This window comes from Lepidochelys kempii, chromosome 22, assembly GCF_965140265.1.
Source record: "Lepidochelys kempii isolate rLepKem1 chromosome 22, rLepKem1.hap2, whole genome shotgun sequence".
Classification (NCBI taxonomy): domain Eukaryota; kingdom Metazoa; phylum Chordata; order Testudines; family Cheloniidae; genus Lepidochelys; species Lepidochelys kempii.
The window spans coordinates 13280393-13303711 of record NC_133277.1 but is presented as its reverse complement, the minus strand read 5'-3'; the positions used below and the strand labels follow the sequence as shown (position 1 = coordinate 13303711).

Genomic DNA, 23319 nt, shown 5'->3' with positions numbered 1-23319 from the left:
GGCAAACACAGGGGTGCAGCAGGTCTCTGCACAAAGGGGGTTGTTCTCACACAGATCTCAAGCATTCACACAGCAGGGACTGAGAGCAGCTGCCAGGGGAGAACTATTGCTAATCAAATAAGCAATTCTTCAGCTTATACAGAACATGTTCCTATCTCAAGCTAGCTCCCTCACCTACCTATAACTGCTCAGGACTCAGAACCCAACCTATCCACCTCCCACTACGTAAAGGGAGAGCAGGCCTTGTCTCCTCCCTCTTTATAGCCAGGGTCATTAATCAGTCTTTGCACTTGCTGCTGAGCACCCTTGATCAGCCTTACCTGGAAGGCACTTGCTTCCATGCCTGCCAGCTGACCCAATATGTTTTTTTGAAGCAGAACTCCCTCTCTGAGCAAGGATGTTAACCCCTTCCCAGCCAAGAAGTGGTCAGGGTTTGCCCACCTTACCAGAATGTGGATGTTTGTAGCAAGGGAGTCCACCTCCCAGTGCGTGGGCAGGTGTGCAGTGGCAGACCCAACCCTGGAACTATGGGCAAGGAGGTCTATAATATTAATCCCATCTGGAGTTGTGCATCATGTGTGCCCCAGGGGTTTGTGCTGGAGTAGGGTGCAAGGCTCCGTGCAAATGAGTATGTCAGAACTGGGCATACAAAGGGATTCATTAGCATGCTGGGTGACAGGCATAGTGCAAAGGAGTGGCTTGCCCTAGCACAGCAGAGACATTAGAAACCTGCTTCCTTAACTGGGTCTTATGTGGATGGAGCTGAGCTTGAGCCAGTTTGGGAGATGCAGGAAGACACTGGAACACAACACAGCTGAGCATTGCGCCCTGCGAAACACAGGGAAGCTGATGGGGATACACCCCAAAATGCTAATAACCTGGGGAAGGATCCCAAGGGTCTGATTTAGGGACCCTGAACCATGCTGAGAGGCCAGTGCTGTGGCCTCAGTAATTGGCTAGTACAAGGACACCAAAACTATTGCGATGGAGCCCAGAGCAGGGATCCTGAGACATAGCCCACGGCTAGGGCCCTGAGTTATAGTGGGAAATCTTTATGGATCTGCTGCAAAGACCCTTGGAAAACCATGGAGATGGGCCTAAATCAACCCCATGAAAACTGAGGGCTTCCTACTGCAGATTGAAATGTGATGGCTATCGCCCATCACTAGAAATACCAATACTTAATAGGGCTGCAAGAGATGACCAGGTTACAGGGCTTGTCCCTCCACTACCAGGCTCATTGGGCCCAATTTGCCATCGCCCTGCAGCTGGCATTGTCATTTATCCTGGTGTGAGCTGCTCCCAGGCTGAGCTGTGCATTGCAGGCGGTGCCGTAGGCACTCAGGCAGCATTGTGTGCTGTTGCACCAGGGCATTGTGCACAGGTGTAGGTGATCGCCTAAGGCACAGGGCAAGAGAAGATCAGCCTCTTTGTGGCAGCCGCTCCACCTGTGCAAGGTGGGTGCAAGACCACTGCCAGCCTGCCTTGGTAGCACTGTGTGCTGGTACTGCATGACCACAGCAGGGCAGATGAGATTTTGGAGCTTAGGGGGGGAGAAAGCATTCCCTGTGCCCTCGCGCCTTCCCTAAGCTTGTGAGTTCAGAAGCCAAGCCTGCTCCCCGCTTTGCTCACTGTCAAGTAGCAGGAAGGAAGGGAATTGCACACACCCTGTGTTTATTAACAGCTCTGACGGCCAGTGCCCTTTGACTCTCTCCCTTGTCCCTCTGTGACTTTTCTTCAACCTTACGTACCTCCAACAGAGTTTGAAATGAAATTATGGCTAATTAAATTTAGCTACTACATGAATTTCTCCCCCCCTCCCCCCAACTCTTGTGTCTGCTCTCCCTGCCTTCACCTCTGATGCAATTCCATATAACACTTATGTTTGCTGGGATATTTGTTTTAAATCATTTTAAAGAAACTGTTTAAGTAGGGTGTCAAAAAGCCATCCATTTCAAACAGCCCAGTGGATTATTATTAAACTGTCTTTGTTTGATTAACATGCTCTAATTCAGTTTCTCAGTGACTCTAGTTCAACCATCTCCCCCCCGCCCACCCCACTTTGGAGCTCTTCTTGCTTCTGAAAGTCACTCCTTAAGCATAGTTATTAGTGCTGTGAATTGTTTTCTCCTTGTGACCTGGTAATCACCAATAAATCTGCTCATCCATAGCCAGGAATGAATTCTAACCAGGGGGAAGGAGGGGATGGGAGGGGAAAAGATATTGGCCAAGATCTTGATGTTTTGTTAACTTCATTTCTGTGAAAATCAGAAGCAGGAAAGACAGAATTACAAGGGGGGAATATCTGGAAAGGGCTCCATGCCAGCTGGCCTTACCCAAAACATTATCACTAACTGCCTTGGAACACTCCCCGGCAGTAGGATTTGAACATAGGACCTTGTGCACTGCTAACTACTATTGGAGTTAATGGACTAGCTGCATTAGCCCGAGGCTGTTATCCTCTATGGGGCCAACCATGACTAGACAAAGGGACAGGTGCAATAAATATGCTTTGTGAGAATGTTAGCGGCTTCCCCTTTGCCGGCAGCTACTCTAGACCATCTGAGGTTGACGAGAGTTCAGGTCTACTTTTCTAACAATCTCCTCATAAGTTATGAGCAGGATTTGAACCCCAGGATCTGCAGACAATTGAAACTGAAGCAGCCGCTCCACTAACCCATAGCAGGAGAAGACTGTTGCCCTGTAGTGGACAAGCCACTAGCAAGGGCTGCTACACACACTGTATTGTATCCTTACCCGTAAGAATTACTGAAAGCACTGGGAAACTCAAAGTACTGGCATCTAGTATCAGTTTCCCCACTGTGTTTATAAACTGACTCCTCAGCACTTTTATAGCCCTTCTCATCTTCAAAGTGCTGCACAGACTTTAGCTAATTCTCACAGCGCTGCTGCTCATTTGACACCTTATCTATCACGGAGCAACTTGATTGCTCACCACACCGGGTATATCGTGAGTAATAGCTGCAAGGATCAGGGAGAGGGGCTGGGATCGAGAGAACTGGGCTCTCATGAGCAATTGATTCTCTCCAAGCAGAGACTTTGGGCTCCAGAGGGTGGATCTGAGGTTTGGTTAGGAGGGGCCAAGACCCATAAGGAGAAGCACACACAAATTATTCATGCAGGAAGCTTAACGCTGCAGGATTCCTTGCCGAGGCTTGGTCTACACTTAAAATCCTACAGCCAGCAGTTCTGCTGCCGGAGCGCTGCGGCATAGCCCCTCGTTACAGAGATGGGAGGGGTTCTCCCATCCGTGTAGGTAATCCACCTCCGCAGAGGTGGTAGCTAGGTGGATAGAAGAATTCTTCCCTTCATCGAGCACGGTGTACACGGGGAGCTGGTCAGCATAGCTATGTCTCTTGGGATGTGCGTTTGAATTTGTCACACCCCTGAATGATGAAGCTAGGCCAATGTCAGTTTTCAGCCTAGACCAGCCCTAACTCTCGCACAGGTATTCATCTGGACCCATTGCTGCAGTACCTGACTGCCTCCCGTGCCCTAATGGATTGGGCATCAGGGCAGGGCTATTAACCCCACTCAAAAGGTGGTGAACGAGGCCCAGATTTCAGCAGGAGTTAGGCAACTAATTACGTTAAAAAACCAGGGCCTAAGTCACTTGCCCAAGGTCACTGTTGCTGCTGAGAGTCTGGATTTTTGGTGTACAACATTTCTGATCGTAAAGGCAAGGGGGACCCCAAAAGGGTGCAGAGCGCAGGTAATTCTGGGAAACGAAAGGCCTGCGCTGAGTAGGGGCAGGGGTTTGGGGTTTGATGGTGCTGAAGTATCATGATCCATTTGAATGCATCCAAACAGCAGGAGTGGCTAGTGCACTGGTTGGGGACTCAGGAGACCAGGTTGGTCTATTCCTAACTCTGCCACTGGCCTGCTGGGTGACCTTGGGCAAGTTACTGTGCCGCTCTGTGCCTCAGTTTCCCCACCTGTAGAATAGGACTAGTGGTAATTGGTAAAGCACTTTGAGATCTACTGGTGAAAAGCACCATCAAAGCTAGATATTATTATTAAAACAGAACTGGAAAACTGGCTTCTACTGTTCTTGGATGCAGCCTGGATCTGCGGATTCAAATCCAACCCCTTTAACCATGAAGGGGTTCACATTTGAGGTTCTGGTTCTGGCACATCTCTGGGCCTGCTGGTACTTGGACAGCAGGCTGGGAGCCTGCCTCCTGCTTTAATTTCCTCCAGACACATCAGGGTCTTGGAATCTGTCTCATGATCTGAACCATCCACACAACAGAGACGGGATGGGAAATTCTCAACGTGCAGGAGAATTTTTTTTTTTAATAAAAGCATCAAAAGTGAACCCTCCAGCCTATGCTGTGTCTGAGTGGGGAGATTTTGCTGCAGTGAGATTACACTTTCAAAGCACCATATGACCGGCTTTATTTTTCCTTCAGAGAAACCAGGAGGCTTTCCAAATTTGGATTTGGCGGATTACTGTCCTTGCGCTGGCGATAAAATCCCCCACCCCGGGAAGAAAAGGCAAGACCTCCCAAGATGGATTAGGGAATGCTTGCCTTGTTTATAGCTCTGAGAACAGCCTCCTGTTCCAGCGCAAGAATCCTCTGGGAAAGGGTGGGTAGATCTCTGCTTTCAAACCTCTCACCTTTTCCTGGGCTCCCTGCTGAGTGTAATTATAATACACCAGGCCTTGCAAGGGGGGGGTCAGAGTTAGGAGCACGGTTCAGCAGAGGGGAAGAAGGGCAGGGGTCCACAGTGGAATCTCTCACTAGTTTGCCCTCTGCCTCCCAGCCCCTCATGAAGGGGAAATTATGCTTAGCCTGCAGCTGCCTTTTGGAAGCTGCAAAGGGTGGATAGTATCAGAGGGTGAAAATTCAGCTCTGCTCATTTCACCAGGGATGAGTTTGGCCCCCTGAACTATGCAACATGGATCTCGCCTGCCCCTACAATAGGGCTCTCGAGCCTGTAGAAAGAACAGGTTTGGATCAGGTGCTGTAGGAATGGTTGAAAAAGGGCTGGCTGGAATGAGATGCCATGTCTAGCATGGCATGCTAGCGTGGGAGCTAGGAGCCAGCAGGGAGGAATACACTGAGGCCAGCCACCCGGCACGGAGACATGGCTCTGCCTAGAGGTGAGCTGAAGGGGCCGAGGCTCATGTCCCCATGGGGGTCTGTGTCAAAGTGCGAACCCCAGCCTGGTGAGGAGCACATCAGAGATGTGAAGCCCAGCAGGTCACAGGGGTCCTGGTGAGCCCACACGATGTGCAGTGTGCCAGTGATTGTCGGAGGGAAGCAGGGTCTGGTGTGGAGCACCACACGGGAGGGAACGCAGGACCCAGTGTGGGCCATGTGGGAGCGGGATACAGGGTGGAGGCACCTCAGGGGGGGAAAGACATGCAATATTACTGGGCCAGCCTAGAGCATATCACGCCCAGATCTCTGCCACTGTGAGACCAACGGCCCAGCAGGGAACATGCCACAGCGAGGGAGGCTGGTTCTGATTAAAGGCAACTTCTCTGTTGCCTGTTGGTGCCAGCCCCTAAGAAATCCCGTGCAGTGGAGCCCTCTGCATGTCAGCCTGGGTGGTTGCTGTATAAACCTGCTGGGACCCAGTCTATCCCTACAGCACCAGGGCAGGGCTGGATTCAGGAGGCCCAGCCCACCTTCCATCCCAGTAATGGTAGCTGAGGGGCCTGGGGTGGGACACGGAGCCTTCCAGCTGGCCGTCTAGAACCCAGCCTGGCTTGGTAGGGAAGGCTGTCTGGTGCCCTGCGTGGGATGAGTTGGCTTGCCTCAGCCCAGAGGGTGGGTGGTCACAAGCCCATCGTTCCAGTGGCACTAGTCAGCCTCCTTCTCCATCGCAACGGGGAGGCCGAGGTGAATGGACCATGGAGTCGGCACTGCACCCTGCCCCGAGGGGAGGGCTGGGTTGGCGTGGTATGTGTGGGGTGGCTGGCTGTGACCTGTGCTCTCCTTGTCTGTTGGATAGAGGCACCCGGTGTCTGTGGCTGACGACCCAGCACCGCCCGCCTGTGCCAAACTGACATCGGAACCAAAAGGATAAAAAAAAACCACCCAGAAACTTACTGTCCGCTTTCGCTTGTTACGTCTACGAAGACCTTGATCCTCATTCTGCGCGCAGGACACGGGCGAGACACCGCAAGAGAGAGAGGTTACCGTCCACTCTGGGCAAGGCCAGCGGCAGACACTTACCTACCAGCTACAGTGGGGCTCTACAGGGCTCCTTCCAGCACAGGGAAACAAGGGGGTCTATGGGAGGGTGGCAGGCGGACCAGACCCATCCAACTCACTCACACAGTCACTCCGGCCGCTGCAGAGACCCTCACCCCAGTGTGTCCCCTCCCCATGGTGACTCTGACCCCAGGGGCTCCTGTCCCTGGGACACCCTCACCCCAGACTGTCCTCTCCCCACAGGGACTCACCCCACAGAATCTCCTGCCTCTGCGGGGACCCAGACTGTCGTGTTCTGCAGTGACCGGAGCAGAGGACCAGCCTGGTGGCTGAGACGTACCAGGGCTGGAATGATTCCGAATCCTTGTGGCATTTTCCAGCAGACCTTTGTAAAGCGACTTCCCTTCCTTAACGTCCCTCACCCTACACCAGCTTCTTCCCCTTTCCTGGGTGCATCCCCTCCCTTCCCCCTCTGCCACCTCTGCCTGGAGGGTGGGAAGGCATGTCCCCACTCCAGTCCCAAAGCCTGAGGGTGCCCCCTGCCCCACGGGGTGTGCTCCATCCACCAATACCAGGTGTCTGAGTTCAATGCATTCCCTCGCTGCAACAGGAGCTGTCACTTTGCTTCCCTCAGGCAGACCTTGCCTCACCCCTGCCTGCGCCCTTCAGTTGCTCAGCTCAGCAGCCCCCTCCCTTCCCTGGCTGCCTTGGGCCTCAGAGACCTGGTCCTTCTGCTCGGAGGCTGGGGCTTTCCATCTCCTCCGGGGGCCCGAGCTTGCCCCCTTTGAGTGATGCCACAATGTGTGAAGTGCAGGGGGAGGCTGCAGTCACCTGAGACACACACGTAGGCCGGGCACGGGGACCTCACAGCTCGGGAGAGAGCTGCCGACAACCTTCCCCTGACAAACGGTCCTCGAGCTGCTCGGCCAGGCTGAAAGGCTCCGTCAGCCCAGACTGAGTGCCAAGGGGTGCCCGCCACAGAGCATAGCTGCTGTGCTATGATGACAGGGCCACGCCAGTCACTGTAGGGACTAAGTCAGGAGAATGGGAGATGGACGCACCACCCTGGGGCTCGCTGTGGCCTATGCAAAGAGGACGGTTGTGAGGGGGCCCCCCTGACCCCACACAGCAGGGAGGGAGTGGGCTGGCGAGTGGAGGCTGCCCAAGAGGGGAGGTGTTACCCGAGGCACAGCTAGACCACGCTCTAAGCCAGGCTCCCATCCCTCCTGCTGAAGGCGGAAAGCCGCGGCTGAGCCTTGGGCACAGGAATCCGAGGGTGGGCAGTTGCAGGTGGGTTATGTTCACTCCATTCCCAAGACCCCTGGTGGGACATGGACAGTCGCTTGGCCACTCACAGCCGCTCCCTCCCCCTGTGATAAAGGGTCCCGATAATGGGGCCTGCAGTTCTTAACTGTTCTCCTCCCCAAAGCCCCGTGCAGCCAGTTTCCCTGCCCCTCGATGCCAGCTGTCCAGGCTCTCCCACCTCTGTGCTGCCCCAGCCCCTTTGCCCCTTCTGGTGAGCTGCCCTGACCACCCTATTGTCTCCCTTAAGAGGACCCTGTGGACACCTTGTTACCTTCCCTAGCTGCCCTACCCCTCAATGCCGGCTGTCCTGGCTGCTTTGCCTTGGACACCAAGTATGCCAGGCTATCTCAATCCTCCCTGCCAGCAGCTCCCCATCTCTTCCCCATCACTCAGGGGCATTTGCATATTGAAGAGTTATCTGTGCCATACACAGCCCTGAACGAGCCACATGGATAATAGCTCATTATTACACGGGTCCAATTAGCTAATTTATCAGCTGCCTCCCAGCTCTTCCTATGGCTCCAGCTCCTACACAGCCAAGCTGGCTCTGCCCACACCACCCACTAACCATGCTGCTCCAGGCTGAAGTGTGTGGTGATTTTTTGGGGTGGAGTTGGAAGCAGAAGTGGAGGGCGGGATTCAGGTTCTGAGCCCCCTGGCCAGCAGGGTTCAGTCCCCCAGTGGTTGCGGGGAGGAAAGGAAGAGGTAGTGCCCCCTTTTGCTCTTGATCTGGTTGTCCCAGTCATGGAGTTGGTGGCCTCCAGATTTCTCTGCTGTCTGGAAAGGTGGAGTGACACACCGCAGATGGGGATAAAGGTGAAGGGGACCTGAGAGATCCTGGGGACTCTTCCTCCCCCACTGCCTGCCTCAAATTGTCACCATCAGCGGGAGATGTCCAGGCCCATTTCCTGAACTAAGCTAGATGTAACGGGACCTAGATCCAAGCAACCCTGCTTTGGGGATCTGTAAATCCAAACTGTGGCTTGCCAAGTTCTGCCCCTCTGTTAACGATGAGAGGCTGGGACGAGGGATCTGGACTTTGAGGGAGTCCTGATCCAAACTTCCTGTCTCAGGCTCCTCTGTCTAATGGCTGAATTGGAACACTGGACCCTCCTGGGCCTTAATGTCTGTTGGATGGTACTCCGATTCCAGATCAGAACTCAGCGTCCAGCCCCACTGTCTGCTGCCCTACAGGGGGTTGAGCCTTCCCAGCAAAGGAAAAGCATTCCCTGTGCAATCCAGCTGCTGAGGGACCATTGGAGCTGGGGCTTTCTAACGGAAACCAGGGCACCTTCCGCACCCACAGAAATTCCCCATGCCTCGTTCCACAAAGAAAACCCCAAAGCACAGCCATAAAAAGCTCTGCAGCCAAGATGTTGGATGAATTGACTCTCAAGTCAAATTTAAGCCCTGGTGTAATTCCATTGCATTGGCACAGCTGCACCCAGGATGACCCTGGCCCTAGGTATTGCTCTCTGCAACTCCCCATCCCCGTGTCTGAGCTTCAAACATCCATGCAGCCACTGGAGCCCTTTGGATGGGGTCCCAGGAAGCTCTTTCATTTGATTGGTAGAGGGAAGTTCCTTTGGTATCACAGGATTCTGGAGATGGCCCTGAGCCACCTAATTAGGCTCCATCTTTTAAATCCCCCAAAGCGTGGCGGGTGTTTGGAGCTGGGGTTTTTGGCTGGGGATGCCCACAATCTCCAGAGGGCACCCTCTTCCCTGGGCCCAGACCTGGTCCCTGGCATCAGAGACTGTAGCTGAGGGGAGTTTGTGACGCAGACGAAGCAGAGAAACACAAGAGCAGAGACAGCAGCTTGTGAACTATTGATAAAGGGCTGGAAGGGAGAATGACAGGGTGTCTCGCCCGGGCTGGTTAACGAAGAGCAGAGACCTGTTATATTACAGGATAAACCACTCCCTGTGAGCCAGGGCCAGGGGTTATAGAAAATATAAACTCACACGCCTGGGCGAGGTGCAGGAGGAGACTAGAAATGGTGGATTGGCTGCGATGTGGGGAGGGCATCTCCACTTATTGCAACCAGAAGAGACACACACACACACAAAGCCACCCTCACCCTGTTTCTCATACACACACACACTTTCACAAACACACTCCAACTTTCACACATACTCTCATTCACACACACACACACACAAACTCATCTTCTGTCTCTGACACAAACACACACGCTCACTCTGATGGACCAACTTTCTCCGACACACAAACATGGGAGCGATGGGCAGTGGGCGAGTGGCGGTGGCCCTGGTGAGTGGATTTTCTCACCCCCTGGCTGCGGGAGGCCACGGGCGGAGAGGGGAGGGCACACCATTAAACAAGAACACCACTCTTGCTCTTCCAATCCCCTGCCTGGGGACATTTCCACTTGGCAAATGTCCTGGCTGAGTGTCAGCAGGAGCATCCTACTGGCAGGACATGTTCCCTCTCATCTCCCATGCTTCGCAGAGCTGAGCATTGCTGCAGAGCGGGGCTGGCTTCCCAGCCACGCGGAGCAGGTGGCCATCATCTGCGTGACCCAGCTGCCTCTGGTGTTCTGTCTTCTCAGATGGGTGCCCCTTGGCAAGAGGACTTCCCTCTCTCAGCCAAACTACCTGCCCTGACCCACCCACTCTCTCTTTCATCTAGCTTTCTAGCCCACCATTTCTACGGCATTAATCCTTCCTGTCCCCAAGCCTCTACCCCCACCCTGCTTCTCACTTCTCTTGTTTTCTCCAGTCCTTTCTCATTCACGCTTGCTGGTTCCTTCCCCCCTCCCTCTGCACGGTGTAACTAGAGTTCCTCTCACCCACCTTGCCTTGTATTGCACGTTCCTCTACACAGACCCGAGGAGCTGCCCACAAGCATGAGGGAAGCTCTTGACAAACTTCTCTCAACAGGTCCCGGGGCATTTGGCCTCCTCTTCGGCACATCTCCCCATGGCCGCTTCACTTCTGGCTACCCAGGCAATTCCAACCGAAATCCAAACCAAGACCCACCCCACTCCCATCTGCACCACTCACTTCACATATGCCACCTTGACAGGGGAAAACCAACCAGAAACAAACATTATCCAACCCGCCCTGCCCCCAACCTCTCCACACAGCACGAAGCAAGAGGACGGGCGCGTCATGCCACTGCAGGCCGCATGCAGGAGAGGCGAGGCTACAGCGTTCTGGCTTTCAGGTCTCTCTGGCCGGGCCCCGTGGGGACTGGAGGGAGCATGCAGCACCATGGAGACACGGGGCGGGAGGTTAGTATGCAACGGGAACCATTCCACGAGGGAGGGAAGTGACAGGAGGTGGGGGGAGCACAGATTTCACCAGGAGCACAGAAAGGAGAGTGCGTTTGTGTACCTTGAGGCCAGAATCTTAGGGGAAAGGCCTAGAGTGGCATGCGTTAGCGTAAGTTAGGCTGGATGGTTGCATACTCGACTAGGTCTCCGCCAGCTTGGATGGAGCTCCGGGGGCTGGGCGACGAGGCCAGAGCGGATGTGTCCAGCTCTGCATAGTGGACATCACAGTCCTTGGTGCCCGAATTCTGGAGATGAGAGAGCAGTGAGGTGTGAAAACACAGAGGGGACAGCAGAGTGCAGTGATGGGGAGGAGTGAAAAACACGAGGAAGGGGAGAGAGAGAGAGAGAGAGAGTGTGAGTGTGGAAAGAGGGGGTGGGGGTTTCATGGGAAAGGGGTGGGGGGTTCATGCCAAGAGGGATGAGAAAGGGCAAAAGAGACAGGGGTGTTAAAAGAAAGGGGGAGAGAAGGAAAGTGCGAGAGGGAAGAGAAGAAAGACAAGAACAGTGAAAGGGGGAGAAAAGATAAGAAAGGGGAAAAATGAACAATCATTACAACTAAAATCCCCCATCAGAGCCAGGATCCGAATGGCATTTCTCCCCATTCATTAGCCGAGCTGGGCAATTAACCTGTCTGAGCGGACACGCCCCCCCCCCCATGTGTCTTCTCCAACCTGGCTGAACAGGGGTTGCTTTCCCACTTCCAGCAGCTACTCCCCCCTATGGACAGCTCCATCTTTGGGAAATTGGGGCGGACATCCTGGCCCCACTAAAGTCAATGGGAAAGCTCCCCTTGACTTCAATGGGGCCAGACTTTCTCCCCCTGGGAGGGTGAACTGGATTTAACCCCATATAATGGCAGTGCTGTCCAGTTCCATGCTCCCTCCAGGAGCCAGCAATCTCACTGCAGAGGGCCTGCACAGGGTGAGGGGGGAACATAACCCAGAATCAGGGATAATGCTTGTATTTTTGGCCCCAGGAGAACAGACGCAGGTGTGGATGGGTGGGAATGGTGGTCAGATCCCTTGTGATATCCACAGGACATTGGCAGGAGGTCCCCTGAGCACTTCTGAGACCCTCTGGTTGAGTTACCCGTCACCAGTAAAATATTGCACATGGAGCTCTCAAGGTCACAGCTTGGTGTCCAAAGGGCAAGAAAACACCCTTCCCATATGGAGGACACTGGGGTTGGGTGCAGGTCCGTCCGTGATCCTATTCCTCCTCCTTGTGTGTTGCTCTCTCTTGCTAGAGCACTAGCTAGGTTGCTAGTTCTTGGGGCAGGGAACACCTCTGTGATGTGTCTGCCAAGCACCCATCCCATCTGTAGGTGCTCAGCAATAAGGAATCTTGCATGGACAGCATGATACATACCTGGCCTCCTCTGCAGGCTTCCCTCTGGGGACCTCCAAGCGCCTCTACAAACAGTCACGAGTGAACCTCCTGGGAGGTTTGTTTTAGAGTGGGGAAACTGAGGCACAGAGCCGGGCAGTGACTTGCCCAAGTTCACACACAGAATCAATGCCAGACTGGGAATAGAATGCAGCTCTCCTGACTCCCAGCTCTAAGGAGCACCACAAACATCCTCTATAGACAGCATTTCAGGGGCAGCCTCTGGTCCCACCCACACAAGGTGCCTGTGTTGACCAAACAAGAAGCGTGTTTGCTACGGCTCACCGGAGGGCAGGTGGGATGCTTCCAGACACGGGAGCCTCTTCTCGCTTCCCCTCCCTGAGCTACTGCATCCCATGCAAATTAGGTAAAAGGTGTTTAATTTTAGAACGTTCCCCGCTTTGCTTCTGAACGGTTTTCAGCCATTTACCAGCTGTGGCAGGGCCATTTCCGGAGGTTTATGGCTCTGTGATGAGCTGTTTTAAGCACCTGTTGCTGCACAGGGTGATTGGTTGAGTCATCTCTTGACTGTCTTGCTGCACCATCTACCTTGCTGTAACTCTGGGGGGCAGAACCCCTCCACCCAACAGGGTGGCGGGAAATGAAAAGCAAACATCGGTGGTTCTTCCGGTATCATATTCCCCATGGGTGCCCAGATAGGCTGGTCTTGTGAGGGGAACCAACAGACTTCAAGGTGCATTCTGTGCTGCACGGCGGGAAAGGGAGAGCGGACGGGCTAGCATCAGAAAACCCAGTGTACAGCCAGGAGTTCACAAATGTTGGGTGCTGGGGGGGGGTTGTGTATAAACACATGCACAGCATATGGAAGTGCAGGGCTTGCGTAGTGGTGTATGTGAGGGCTTGTGAATGTATGTACGTGACATCAGAGGTTGGTGTATGTGGCAATGGTGGAATCAAGCCCCTCCGTCTGACAGAGACCTGAGTGGTCTGCGTCTTCATTACCTGCTGCAGACAAGTGTGTAACTTGTAGGGCCAATGAAATCTCACTGACCGGGACCGAGAGGGCATGTGGAGAGAGTGTGTAGGGGCCAGGGGGCTGGAATAGAAGAGTTTACTGAACTTCTTCAGTTCAATTCTGGATAATGCTGGTCCCAATCCAAAACCCAGACCCGAAGGACCATGATCTGGTTCCAGCCTTTGCATCTTGGACCCTTTCTCTAGTCCTGGAGAGGGGTGACCCAAGGCCTGAGGGCCCCATCCTTCCATTGTCCACATTGCTGCCCCATAGCCAGCACAACCCCGCACTCTGGGGATGGGGTCTGTGTCTTTGCAGAGTCTCGTGAGTCTCTGCCACTCACTGGTTCATGCCTGCTGCCTGCTGCTTGTTTAGAACAAAAATGTATTCTAATATCAATAATGTGACTTTTACACAAGCTCTAATGCCGACACCCTGGTAATTCCCGGTCAGCCAAACGAATGACACAGCTGCCTGGACTAATGAACCCTTTCCCTCTACACCTGCAAACATGTAACCACTCCCCGCACACATGCCTCACGCCTGAGCTTCCACACACGCACACTCACACCCACTGTGCCATTAGCTCACTACACAGCCCCATGCAACACAGACACACACAGCACCTACACTCACACACGCACACACACACCGACGTTTACACACACGTCCTTGTGCATGCATAGGCTCTCTGGCAAGGCCACACACACACACTGGCAGAGCCAGTCACACTCATGCACACATTAGAGAGGGGCCAGTGCTAAGCTTTGGAGACAGATCTGGATATTGAAATCTGCAGAGTGGGGGGTGTATTTAGATCCAGGGATTTGGTGCTGGCTCCTCACAGTTATGCGCACAAACATGCTCCCTTCTCCACACATGCACAGACAACACGCACGATGATACAGTGAAAACCAGACACAGCACAAGCCTGGCAGGTCTTCCAGACACCGCACCTTTCTCTGGCCTGAGATCCCTGGAAGAGAAAACAGCTGAGCCCATGGGTACTGGCCTAGTGCAAAGCTCAGAGGGGGAACGCTTATCAGACGTGCATACCCCCAACTTCTGAGCCCTCATCTCCACTGGGAGGGGCAAGGGGAGCTGGGTCATTTGGTACCTGCCTGCCTGCACAAGGTGCTGTGTTTGTTGGGGGCTCATAGACTTGGCCAAGCCCTAGAGACACCATCCTCTCACTGCTGTGAACACCACAAATAACCTCCCCTGAAGGAAAAGCGGGGCAGAGGGGAGGGACATTTCACCCATGCGGCTGGGGGGGCCTGGGGCACTGCAGATTTGTGGGGCAGGTGGGACAAGGAGGAGACAGTGTGGCAGAAGCTAAAATGTCCTCCTCTTGGGGTGCAGGAAGCACAGACACCCCCCAGGGAAACACCCAGCTCATCAAGGAGCAGCCAAACCTGCCTGTCCCTCTGCACACCTGGCGGGTATGTGAAGGTGGAGGTGTCTGTGTGGCCTGGGGCATCTGCGAGGACGGGACTGCTCCTCTTGCTGGAGTCGAGGAGGAGGAGGAGGGGGCTAGGGTGAGCAGCGAGAAATGATCATGGGAATTTAGGGGTGTCTGTAGCTGTTGTTCGCCACCGTGCTGGGCTCAGTTCCCAGGGCTGCTCTTGTTCTCTTCCCCTCCCTCCATCCTACTCTCTTTCCCCTTCTCTCTAGTCTTTTCCTTTTTTCACCCATTCTCTCTCGTCTGCCACCCTTCTCTGGCAGCCCTCTCTTCCCCCAGCCCTCCCAGTCTCTCTAATCCCTATCCGACTCTCTTTCTCTCCAACTGTGCGAAATCATCACCCTGAGGCAGAAGTTTTCATGCATCCCTGTGATGAATCTACTTTATCCCAAATTACAAGCCATCACACAATTCACTGAATGTATGAAGAGCCCGCCCCAGCGAAACGCAGCGTGCCTGGCTCTCTAATCCCTTCCCCCATCCGTCTCTAAGCAGACAAAGCGCCAGCAGAATAGGAACATCCTGTATTTCTCCAGCACCTTCCCCTCCGAGGGGTCCCAAAGCCAGTGACAAACTATCTATATGCAGGAAATGCTTCAGCATGCAGCTGCTTCTGGGGTAGAACACCCTGCAAATCAGAGTAAGGCAGGAAGAGACGAAGTGAAACCAACAAGGGAATTTAGGGGGCAGCTGTAATTCGCCACCCTGGAACTGGCCGGGGCACTGACCCGACCACTCTTGATGTGAAAAGGGATCTACCATAGCTTCCCCCCTCACCTCCAGCAGCACGGCTCCCCAAAGCAGCATGCCAGAGCCTTGGTGCCAACACAATCTTCTGCAATCGCCACAGCTGCTCCTTAGAGATCTCCCATCCCAGTCCTGGCTTAATCTGACCTTTCTTACCAGCTGCCTCTCACCCTTATCTAGTTCTAATGCAGCACTCCGCAGCCTTTTCCATGCCAAGGCCTCCCCCTAGCCTGCCACCCTCCTCCCATCTAGCCGGGATGAACTCTGGCTCCTCCTCCCATTTAGCAGTATGGGAGGGGCAGAGGGATTGCTAACACCTGTTTGCAACCTCCCCCTGCTCCGAGGCCCCCATTGTCATGAGGGCTGCTCTCCTGCAGCACCCCTCCTCTTCGGATCTCTTTGCCGGCATTAAATCTCAGGTCCAGGCCCCTGCCTCCGGCCCCCCAGCTGATGAGATCACACTGTGCCCAGCTGACCCTGAACAATCTGAGGCGGATGCTTCCCTGTAGCCAAACTCTCAGCCACACCCCTCTGGCCGCCCAGTGAGCTGCTCCCACCAGCGGGGTGGCTGTGGGAGCTAGTGGTGACCAGGCCACAGACTGGACCCCGGGTCTGGAAAGGGTTTGCAAAGGCCGGCAGAGCTTGCAATAGGCTGGGTGCTGTAAGCATGGGCAGAAGGCCGTCTCTTTGGGTTTATGGAGCCCACAACGATTCCCCCAGCAGGGCCCATGGGAAGGAGCAGGGGGAAGAGCTGGGCCCGGACGTGCAGCGCGATACACCCCTGTCCCCGTCGCTGCCCCACAGCCAGCGTGCGCTATCTGTGCACCCCAGAGCCCTTGGCGGATCCCAGCAGGCCTGGCAGGAAACGTGCACGCTCCTCCTGCTGACTTTCAGCAGCCTCCATAGCCCCCCCGCCTGCTCAAAGGGCCTGGAGATTGGCAGGGATGGAGCCGACTGGGAGCAGCACCCCTGCCCACCCCTAGGCAGCCAGCCAAAGGGGTGTTACCAACAGCTGGAAAACGGGCAGTTGGGGGCACCGGAGGCGGGGATGATCTCTAGGGCGTGGGGGAGGCAGGAACAAAACCAAAACCTTGTGAACATTTTCTCTGTGTGTTTGGGGGGCAGAGAGGGGGGTCAGGGCCCTGGGCCAGGCAGTGAGAGACCCAGTCCCTGCTCTGTTTGATTCCAAGCAGAGATTTTCCTCCAAAATTATTCCGTCCAGCATTACCTATTGATAGTGCAGCCTGCGGGTGAGTCGGCATATGGCAGGGGAGGGGTCCTGTGTGCCTGGGAACGGACGGGGGGGCGGAGGTACCTGAACAGAACCGGATTCAGGACTGAAAGGGGCAGGACTGGAACCCCACCGACCAGAGCCCTCTGATTTCTGCAAGGACAGTCCAGCAGGGTCGGGGGATGCTCCCCACACACTGCCCCCTACAGGCCTCCGTCCTGCCCTGGAGGGACCCCCTCTGGGGGAAAAGGGAAGTTTGGTTTTCATGACCCGTCCCAGCCTCAGTGCTCCAAACGGTGGTGGGTTTTTGGGACATGTGTCTGCTCCAAGCTGGACTGAGATTGCCAAACCAGGTTCCCATGGTTACTACATGGCCACCAGCTGGGCCCATCTTCCCATCACTAGCCCGGCCACTGATGGCTTTCTTTAATTAACCAACCTCTTGTTATTTACCAAAGCGAGCTAACTCCTTCCCCATAATTATGGGGGAGATTCTGCTCTGAGATCCCATCCTCAGAGCACAGCCTAGCTCCGGGATCCTGCTCTCCCCACAAAACACACCTGGAAATTGGCAACCAATTGGGGAGACCAGGAAATTGGTCATCCCCCTCCCCTCCCATCTCCCCCCGCCGGCAGGTCTCAGCAGAGAATTTTTCCCTTAGGGCTATATGCCCCCTGCAGCTGCAGTGAAGTCCCCGGGATCTCACCAGTGGAACCAAGAGCAGAGTTTGGTCTTTAGGGTTAGCTTTTGCATCACAGCTGTTCTTACTGTCTCGCTGGTTGACATTTCTCCGGATGAAGGTGCTTTGGTCTGATTGTCCTCGCCCTTATTCTGGAGATTCTCACTGGAGACACACTGGTATAAAAGCAACATGAGGGAGAAATCCTGCTCCCTACATCCATGCTAATTATTATAGGTCCTTTACTCTGCACTTTTCATCCCAAAGCACTTCATATAGAGCGAGCACTGGTGAAATGCAGCCACCTCTGGGGTGGACAGCAGCAAGCAGAGCACAATACATTGCTCAAGAAGAAATTTTGGCCAAGGATGCCAGGGCAAAACCCTCTGTTGATCTTGTACCCATTCTGAGCAGTCAGGCCCTTGACTTAAAGTCTCACTGAAGAGATTCCCCTATGCATGGTAACTAATTTATCACCCTCGGAGGAGCAAAGGTCAGTCAACACTGCAGGGATCTAAACCTGCAGTTCCAGGGAGTCTAGCTGTACCAAGGCTGATGCGTAGCCCATGAGTCACCTGCTTGCAGGAAGGCAGACAGCTATCATGCATCACTATCTAACCTATTCTAGATCTGCATCAGCCTTCCCTACACTCCTGCTACATTCCCTCCCTGTCTCCTTGACCCCTAGTCCCCCTGCTGCTGCTGCCTTGCATTAGCAGCTCCCTGTTTCAAGCTGAACAAATCCACACAAAACACAGGGTTTTAAAGAAGTGTCCTCAATTTAAAGTCAAACTCCAGCAAGCTCTGCCCTGCAGATAATTGATTTCCCAGTCTCCTCCTCTGCATACATTCTGCTCTCTCTGGGTCACTTCACAGCAGCCTCCCCTCCAGCTTAACAGTCTCTTATGGGACTGGCTGCAGAAGGTGAGGACCCAGCAGGGAGCACCGGCTGGGTCACAGGCCCCGATGACTTGCTGAAAACCCTACTCTAGAATAGATCCCAGCACCTCCTGCCTCCGTCCACCTCCCTTTCCAATGCAGATTCGCAACTTGCCTCTTCCACCTTCTGCAAAAAGGCCTGAATCTTTGCTGGGAACAATGCAGAGGTCAATTAGCAGTCAGGTTGCACACAGTACCCCGAGCCAGTTGGCCCCTGAGCCCCAGAATAAATGTGCCTCAAAAAAGAAATGTAGGCCTGCAGCTGCATTCTCTCCCACGCACTGCTAGTAGGCTGTTAAGGACCTCAGGCCCCAAGCCCCCCTGGGGAGATGAGGATCCCAAGAGGCACGCAGCACAGGGCAGGCCCAGTCAGGAGAGGATGGACCAGGATCCACAAGCAGATCCTCACTCCTTCCAGCCACACGATGGTATGATCTCAAGGAAGGGTTTATGGGTAGGGGACCCTGTGACTCTGATTTGGCCAGGGTGAAGCTGTCTTGGGACTGATGGGTCAGGGAGTGCGGGTGTTTGACTCAGCCATGCCCATTTCAGTCCTAATTCCCACCGCATATGCTGCTGGTTGTGTCTTGGAGAGGAGCCCATGGGACATCCCATGCACCCACAGTTATGGAAAGCCAGGGGGGTTACACAGTGGAAGAGGAAAGGGCAGAGTCCTGCCAGGCTAGGGTCAGCGGTTGTGGGGCGAGGAGGCCTAGAACTGGATGAACATGGAGACTGTGGTCTCGCATCTCAGTCTAGGAGAGGGCTCTCCTTTCCTCCAACAGCTCGAGAGAGCAGGCTGCCTCGCCCACCCCAGCAGACGGAGGAGTGACCTAATCCCTTATTGGGAGTTCCTGTGCAGAAAACGGGGGGCAAGGGCCAGGTCAGGTCCCTGGCAGTGCCGGCACCATGCCCTCCTTACCAGCTTGTCAGAGTACGGAGAGGGCTCGCTGGCTGCCATGTCGTAGTACGGCGTCTGCAGAGGGAGCTTCTGGAGCTCTTCCTCCTGCTTCATGTTGTCTAGGTGGACGACCTGGAATTGGGAAGACAGGTCAAGAGGGCAAGCACCATTCTCACCCTTCCTGCCACCCATCTGGGGAGCAGCACCTGTCCCAGGGGATCGGGCAAGGTGAACAGAGTCACCATGAGACCTCCCCTGCAGGGTCCCTCTCTCCAGCTCTCTCTCTGCCCCATTCCTTGTCTCACCATGGTTAGGCATTACACTTCAAAGGCTGGGAGTTCACCAAGGCACTGATCCTTCCGAGAAGAACCCTGCCTGACCTAGAACCTGTCCATGCCCAACCTAGAACCTGTCTGTGCCCAGAAGGGTGCAGGTTGGGTCCAATCTGCAGTCTCCAAGGCTGCCGAGATCCTGGACAGAGAGGATAATCCCAAACCACTGCCCTCCTCCCACCAAACCTGCTTCATGGGGCATTCTGAAAGGCTGGCTGGAGCCTGCACTTTGTGCCTCCAGAGGCCTGGCACCCTCAATTCTGGCTGAAGGCCTGTCTCCCATGCTGGCAAAGAAAGTGGGTGTGCTAGGTTGGGGGTAGGTACCTGGATGTCTTCTGCCGTCAGGTGGCTTTTCATCTCCTGTTTCCTCTTTGGTGGCGGGACAGGTTTGTGGGACGGAGGCAGATCAATTCTGCAGGGAGAAAAGCAGCCGTTGGTTCGACTGTGGGGTCAGGGAATCTGCTCGATCCCACATGCACCACTCTCAATGGCAAAACTCCCTTTGGCTTCAGTGGGTGCAGATGCGGATCAAGTAGCTTGGGCATTATTGGGGGGGCGGGGAGGGCTTTCCTTCTGGGTTCCTGGCTTTCATCTCCATGAAGCTCACTTCCCCAGGGGATGACATGTGTCAGGGCTGACCAGCCCCTGGAGGTTGCTTCACCCACTCTGCAATTTAGCCATAGAAATGTTCATAGTCCCAGAATAAGGGATCAGTCAGAGCTCCCAGGTGCAAGGAGCACTCACCTCTCCCTCCTCTCTCAGAGAACTGCATCCCCCTTCTCCCCCCATGCCTGTTGCCTTTTCACTACAGTTCTGGCCCAGACCTTAAATCCCTTGGGGCAGGAACCCTAGGACAGATTCCACTCTCTTTTCTGCCTGTGTAAATCTGGAGTAACCCCAATGACTCCACACATTCCCTTTGCCCTTACCCCCCCCCACAACTTCTTCCCTCTTGGTCACTGGACCCACAGCTGAGTCTTCTCTGAAGTTAGCTCGTGAGCTTTGCAGGGAGGGACAGACCATGTGTCTGTACAGCACCTAGAACACGAGGGCCTCGATCCTGACTGGGGCATCTAGGCACTACTGTGAGATGGCTAGATCCAGCGAGTCAGCTTTCCACTGAACTGTCAACATAATTAAATGGGCTGCTTCTAATATTTCACCTACCCTCCTTGGATTCTTTTGTCCACACTACATTTCTAATCCCAGGTCAATCTCTGCCTCAGATTGTGGCCCCCAGGCTGGTGGGGGTAAACCCACTTCAGAGCTGGCACCAAATCATCCCAACAGGGACTATTTGAGTTGTTGCTTTGGATTCCAGGAAGCAGCTTGTGGTGAGCACTGCCAATCAAGAGGAAGCCAATGGTCTGTCTGGTCTGGTAGCTGGTCTCTGAGTGGCCACTGTTGGATACGTCAGGCTTTGGCAAAAAATCTTCATATTGCACACACTGTGCAATTTATTCCTGATCCCAAATGGGGGGATCAGCTTTTGCCCTGGAGCATGAGGATTGACAGCCTTTGTAATCTCCATCCTAGGGACTGTCTCTCCAGTTTCTGCTCATATGCATACACGTGTCTAATCCTTTTACAAATCTTATTAAATTCTGCCACTCTAATTAGTGGGCTGCCCCCTCCCTTTTCTCTCCATACGTGTTCGTTCTCCTTGTGAACTTCAGTAGATGCAGGGGGTAGTTTTCTGCAAACTCCAGTGGATTCCAAGCCCAGAGCAGGGCTCGGGACGGGGATGCAGGGTGGAAAATGGGGGTTGCGGACTGCGGCAAGGATGCCCAGTGACTTCAGTGGGCTTTGGATCAAGCTCCTAGATGGTTCTATGCAAAGTGGGGCACCACACAATGATGGATGGCATGAAGAGTGGGGAAGAGATGTCTCTGTTATCTCGGGCTCCAGGAGAAGGCCTGACCCCAGGGTCAGGGCATTCAGCCTGCTCCATTGTATGACTCTTCTCAGCTAAAGTAGCTCTTCTTCTGCCTTTGTGGAGGGCCATTGTGGGAAACCAACGGTCTGAAAATGGCTCTTTTGCAGGCCTGATGCTGTCCATGCAATTGCACCCCACATGGTTATTATTGTCTCAACTCCTGCTTTTCACTCCGCTGTCTCTCTCTGCACACTCCCGTCATCCTCCAGTGCCTTCTCTCAAACAGAATTAAATGGAGCAAAACATTTTTTCTGGGATGTAACAACCATGTGGTGGGGGCAGTGGGGAGATCCATTTACCCTTCAGCTCTTTGGTGCTTTCCCTTTGCAAATGGGAAGGGGGTGATTTGAGGGTGATAGGCGGGGCATCTGCTCTCTGAAAGGATACAGCAGCAAGGAGGATGCTGTTCCCTGAGAGGATTCATGAGAAGAACTTCTCCAAAGGGGGTGGGGGTGGAATTGTTTGTGCGGCACACACTGGAGCAACCACTCTGCTCCAAGACCTCTGCTCTGAGCCTCAGGGGACATAGCTGGGCAATGGACCCTCAGTGAGCAGCAGCCGGTGGGATCCAGTGAGTTGTTCCCTTCTCCAGCATCAGAGGGATGCGGGATACCAGGCTAGCACATTGTGGTAATACCCAGACTGTAATGAACTGCCTGGTATGAATGTATGACCACTGCCCTCTTCAAAATCAGAGCAGCCTGCCTGTGTGTCATAGACCCCATACTGCTGGTAGCTAATGGAGAGTCACATTTAGCTCAAGGAGCTGGGGTCACATCTCTGGTGCAGGGGGAGATGAGATGCTCTGTTGGGAGTCTGACTGGCCATGTAGTTTAGGGGCAACCACCAATTCCTAGGTGGCTACAGACTTCTTGTGATCAGAGTGTGCTAAGAAGGGGCACAGGGAGAGTAGAATGGGGAACAAAATGGTGTTTGAAAGCAAAGATGAGCCCAAACCCAGACACGCCCCTGCCCCCCCAGATTTTGAAAGTAGTTAGTGGGACCTGAGTCTGGACTCAGACCCGATTCTTGCCAACAACCTGAGCACCTAGGGGAGGATGGGGCCAGGGCTGAATTGCAGGTTGAGGTCCCAGCAATGTGACTTGAACCATTCCAATAGTCAGGGAGCCAGAGAGAGCTGCCACGGGAGAAGAGCCTGGGGTGGGGGTGAACAGGGGGAGCCTGTACTGAGGAGGCTGAAAGGGGATCCACGCTGGAGGAGCCCAGCTGTGCATCAGGATCAAACTTCAAACCCGTGCACACTCTATTGTGAGTCACCTCTTGTTCTGGTGCCTTGTTCACTGGATCTTGGGGGAATACCACTGCCTCAGTGTCTTGCCCTAATCTGAGTCCTGGGGAGGGGGATCAGGGAGTAAGAGAGGGCAGGAGTAGAAATGGGAGGGGGCCAGGCTGGGAAGCTGCAGGGAGACCACATGTGGGGTGTCCAGAGAAGTGGGGAGTGAAGAGGCAGAGAAAGCAGGTTGGCTTGTCTGCTTTTCTACCCCAAAATCTCTCAGTGACACAATCAAAGGAGAAACTTTCCCTCCTCCAAACTTTCTAACAACTGAAAAAGGATCCACAACAAACTCTGCTGTGAGTGGGAGCCAGAAGCTGGGAACCAGGAGCTGTCCCTGCATGTTGCCAGAGCATTGGAGGTGGGGAGGGGAGTCAGGTATTTTTATAAATGGGCCTGAAAGCTCCCACGTATGAGATGCAGGGGAGAGACGCTTGCTAGGATCCACTCTGGGAAAGGACCATGCTTGGGGCTGGTAATGGCTTGGCCCTGTTAGGAGGGGGAGATACAGCCCTGAGTGATAAGGCAGAGAGGAGCAAAGATGATTTATCATTCAGGGAGAACCAGCCGGCAGGAAGAAGGGAGAGAAACACACACAATGAAAGAGAATAATTCACTCCTCTGCCCAGGAGCCCTGGACCATGCCC

At 54.2% G+C, this 23319-nt stretch overlaps 1 protein-coding gene across 4 annotated transcripts in view; it reads right to left on the bottom strand.

Annotated features, from left to right (window-relative positions):
• NECTIN1 (nectin cell adhesion molecule 1) overlaps window positions 1-23319 on the bottom strand; it is a 153732-nt gene that overhangs the window by 7678 nt on the left and 122735 nt on the right. The window contains exons 7-9 of one of the 4 annotated variants that reach the window (XM_073320773.1): window positions 19767-19854; window positions 19132-19242; window positions 6084-6128 (exon numbers count right to left, since the gene is read on the bottom strand). In XM_073320773.1, the coding sequence (XP_073176874.1) occupies window positions 6084-6128; window positions 19132-19242; window positions 19767-19854 (244 nt within the window). Of the gene's footprint in view, window positions 1-6083; window positions 6129-10849; window positions 11034-19131; window positions 19243-19766; window positions 19855-23319 lie in introns of all 4 variants that reach the window. The other 3 variants (XM_073320776.1, XM_073320777.1, XM_073320774.1) reach the window with 3 other exon arrangements.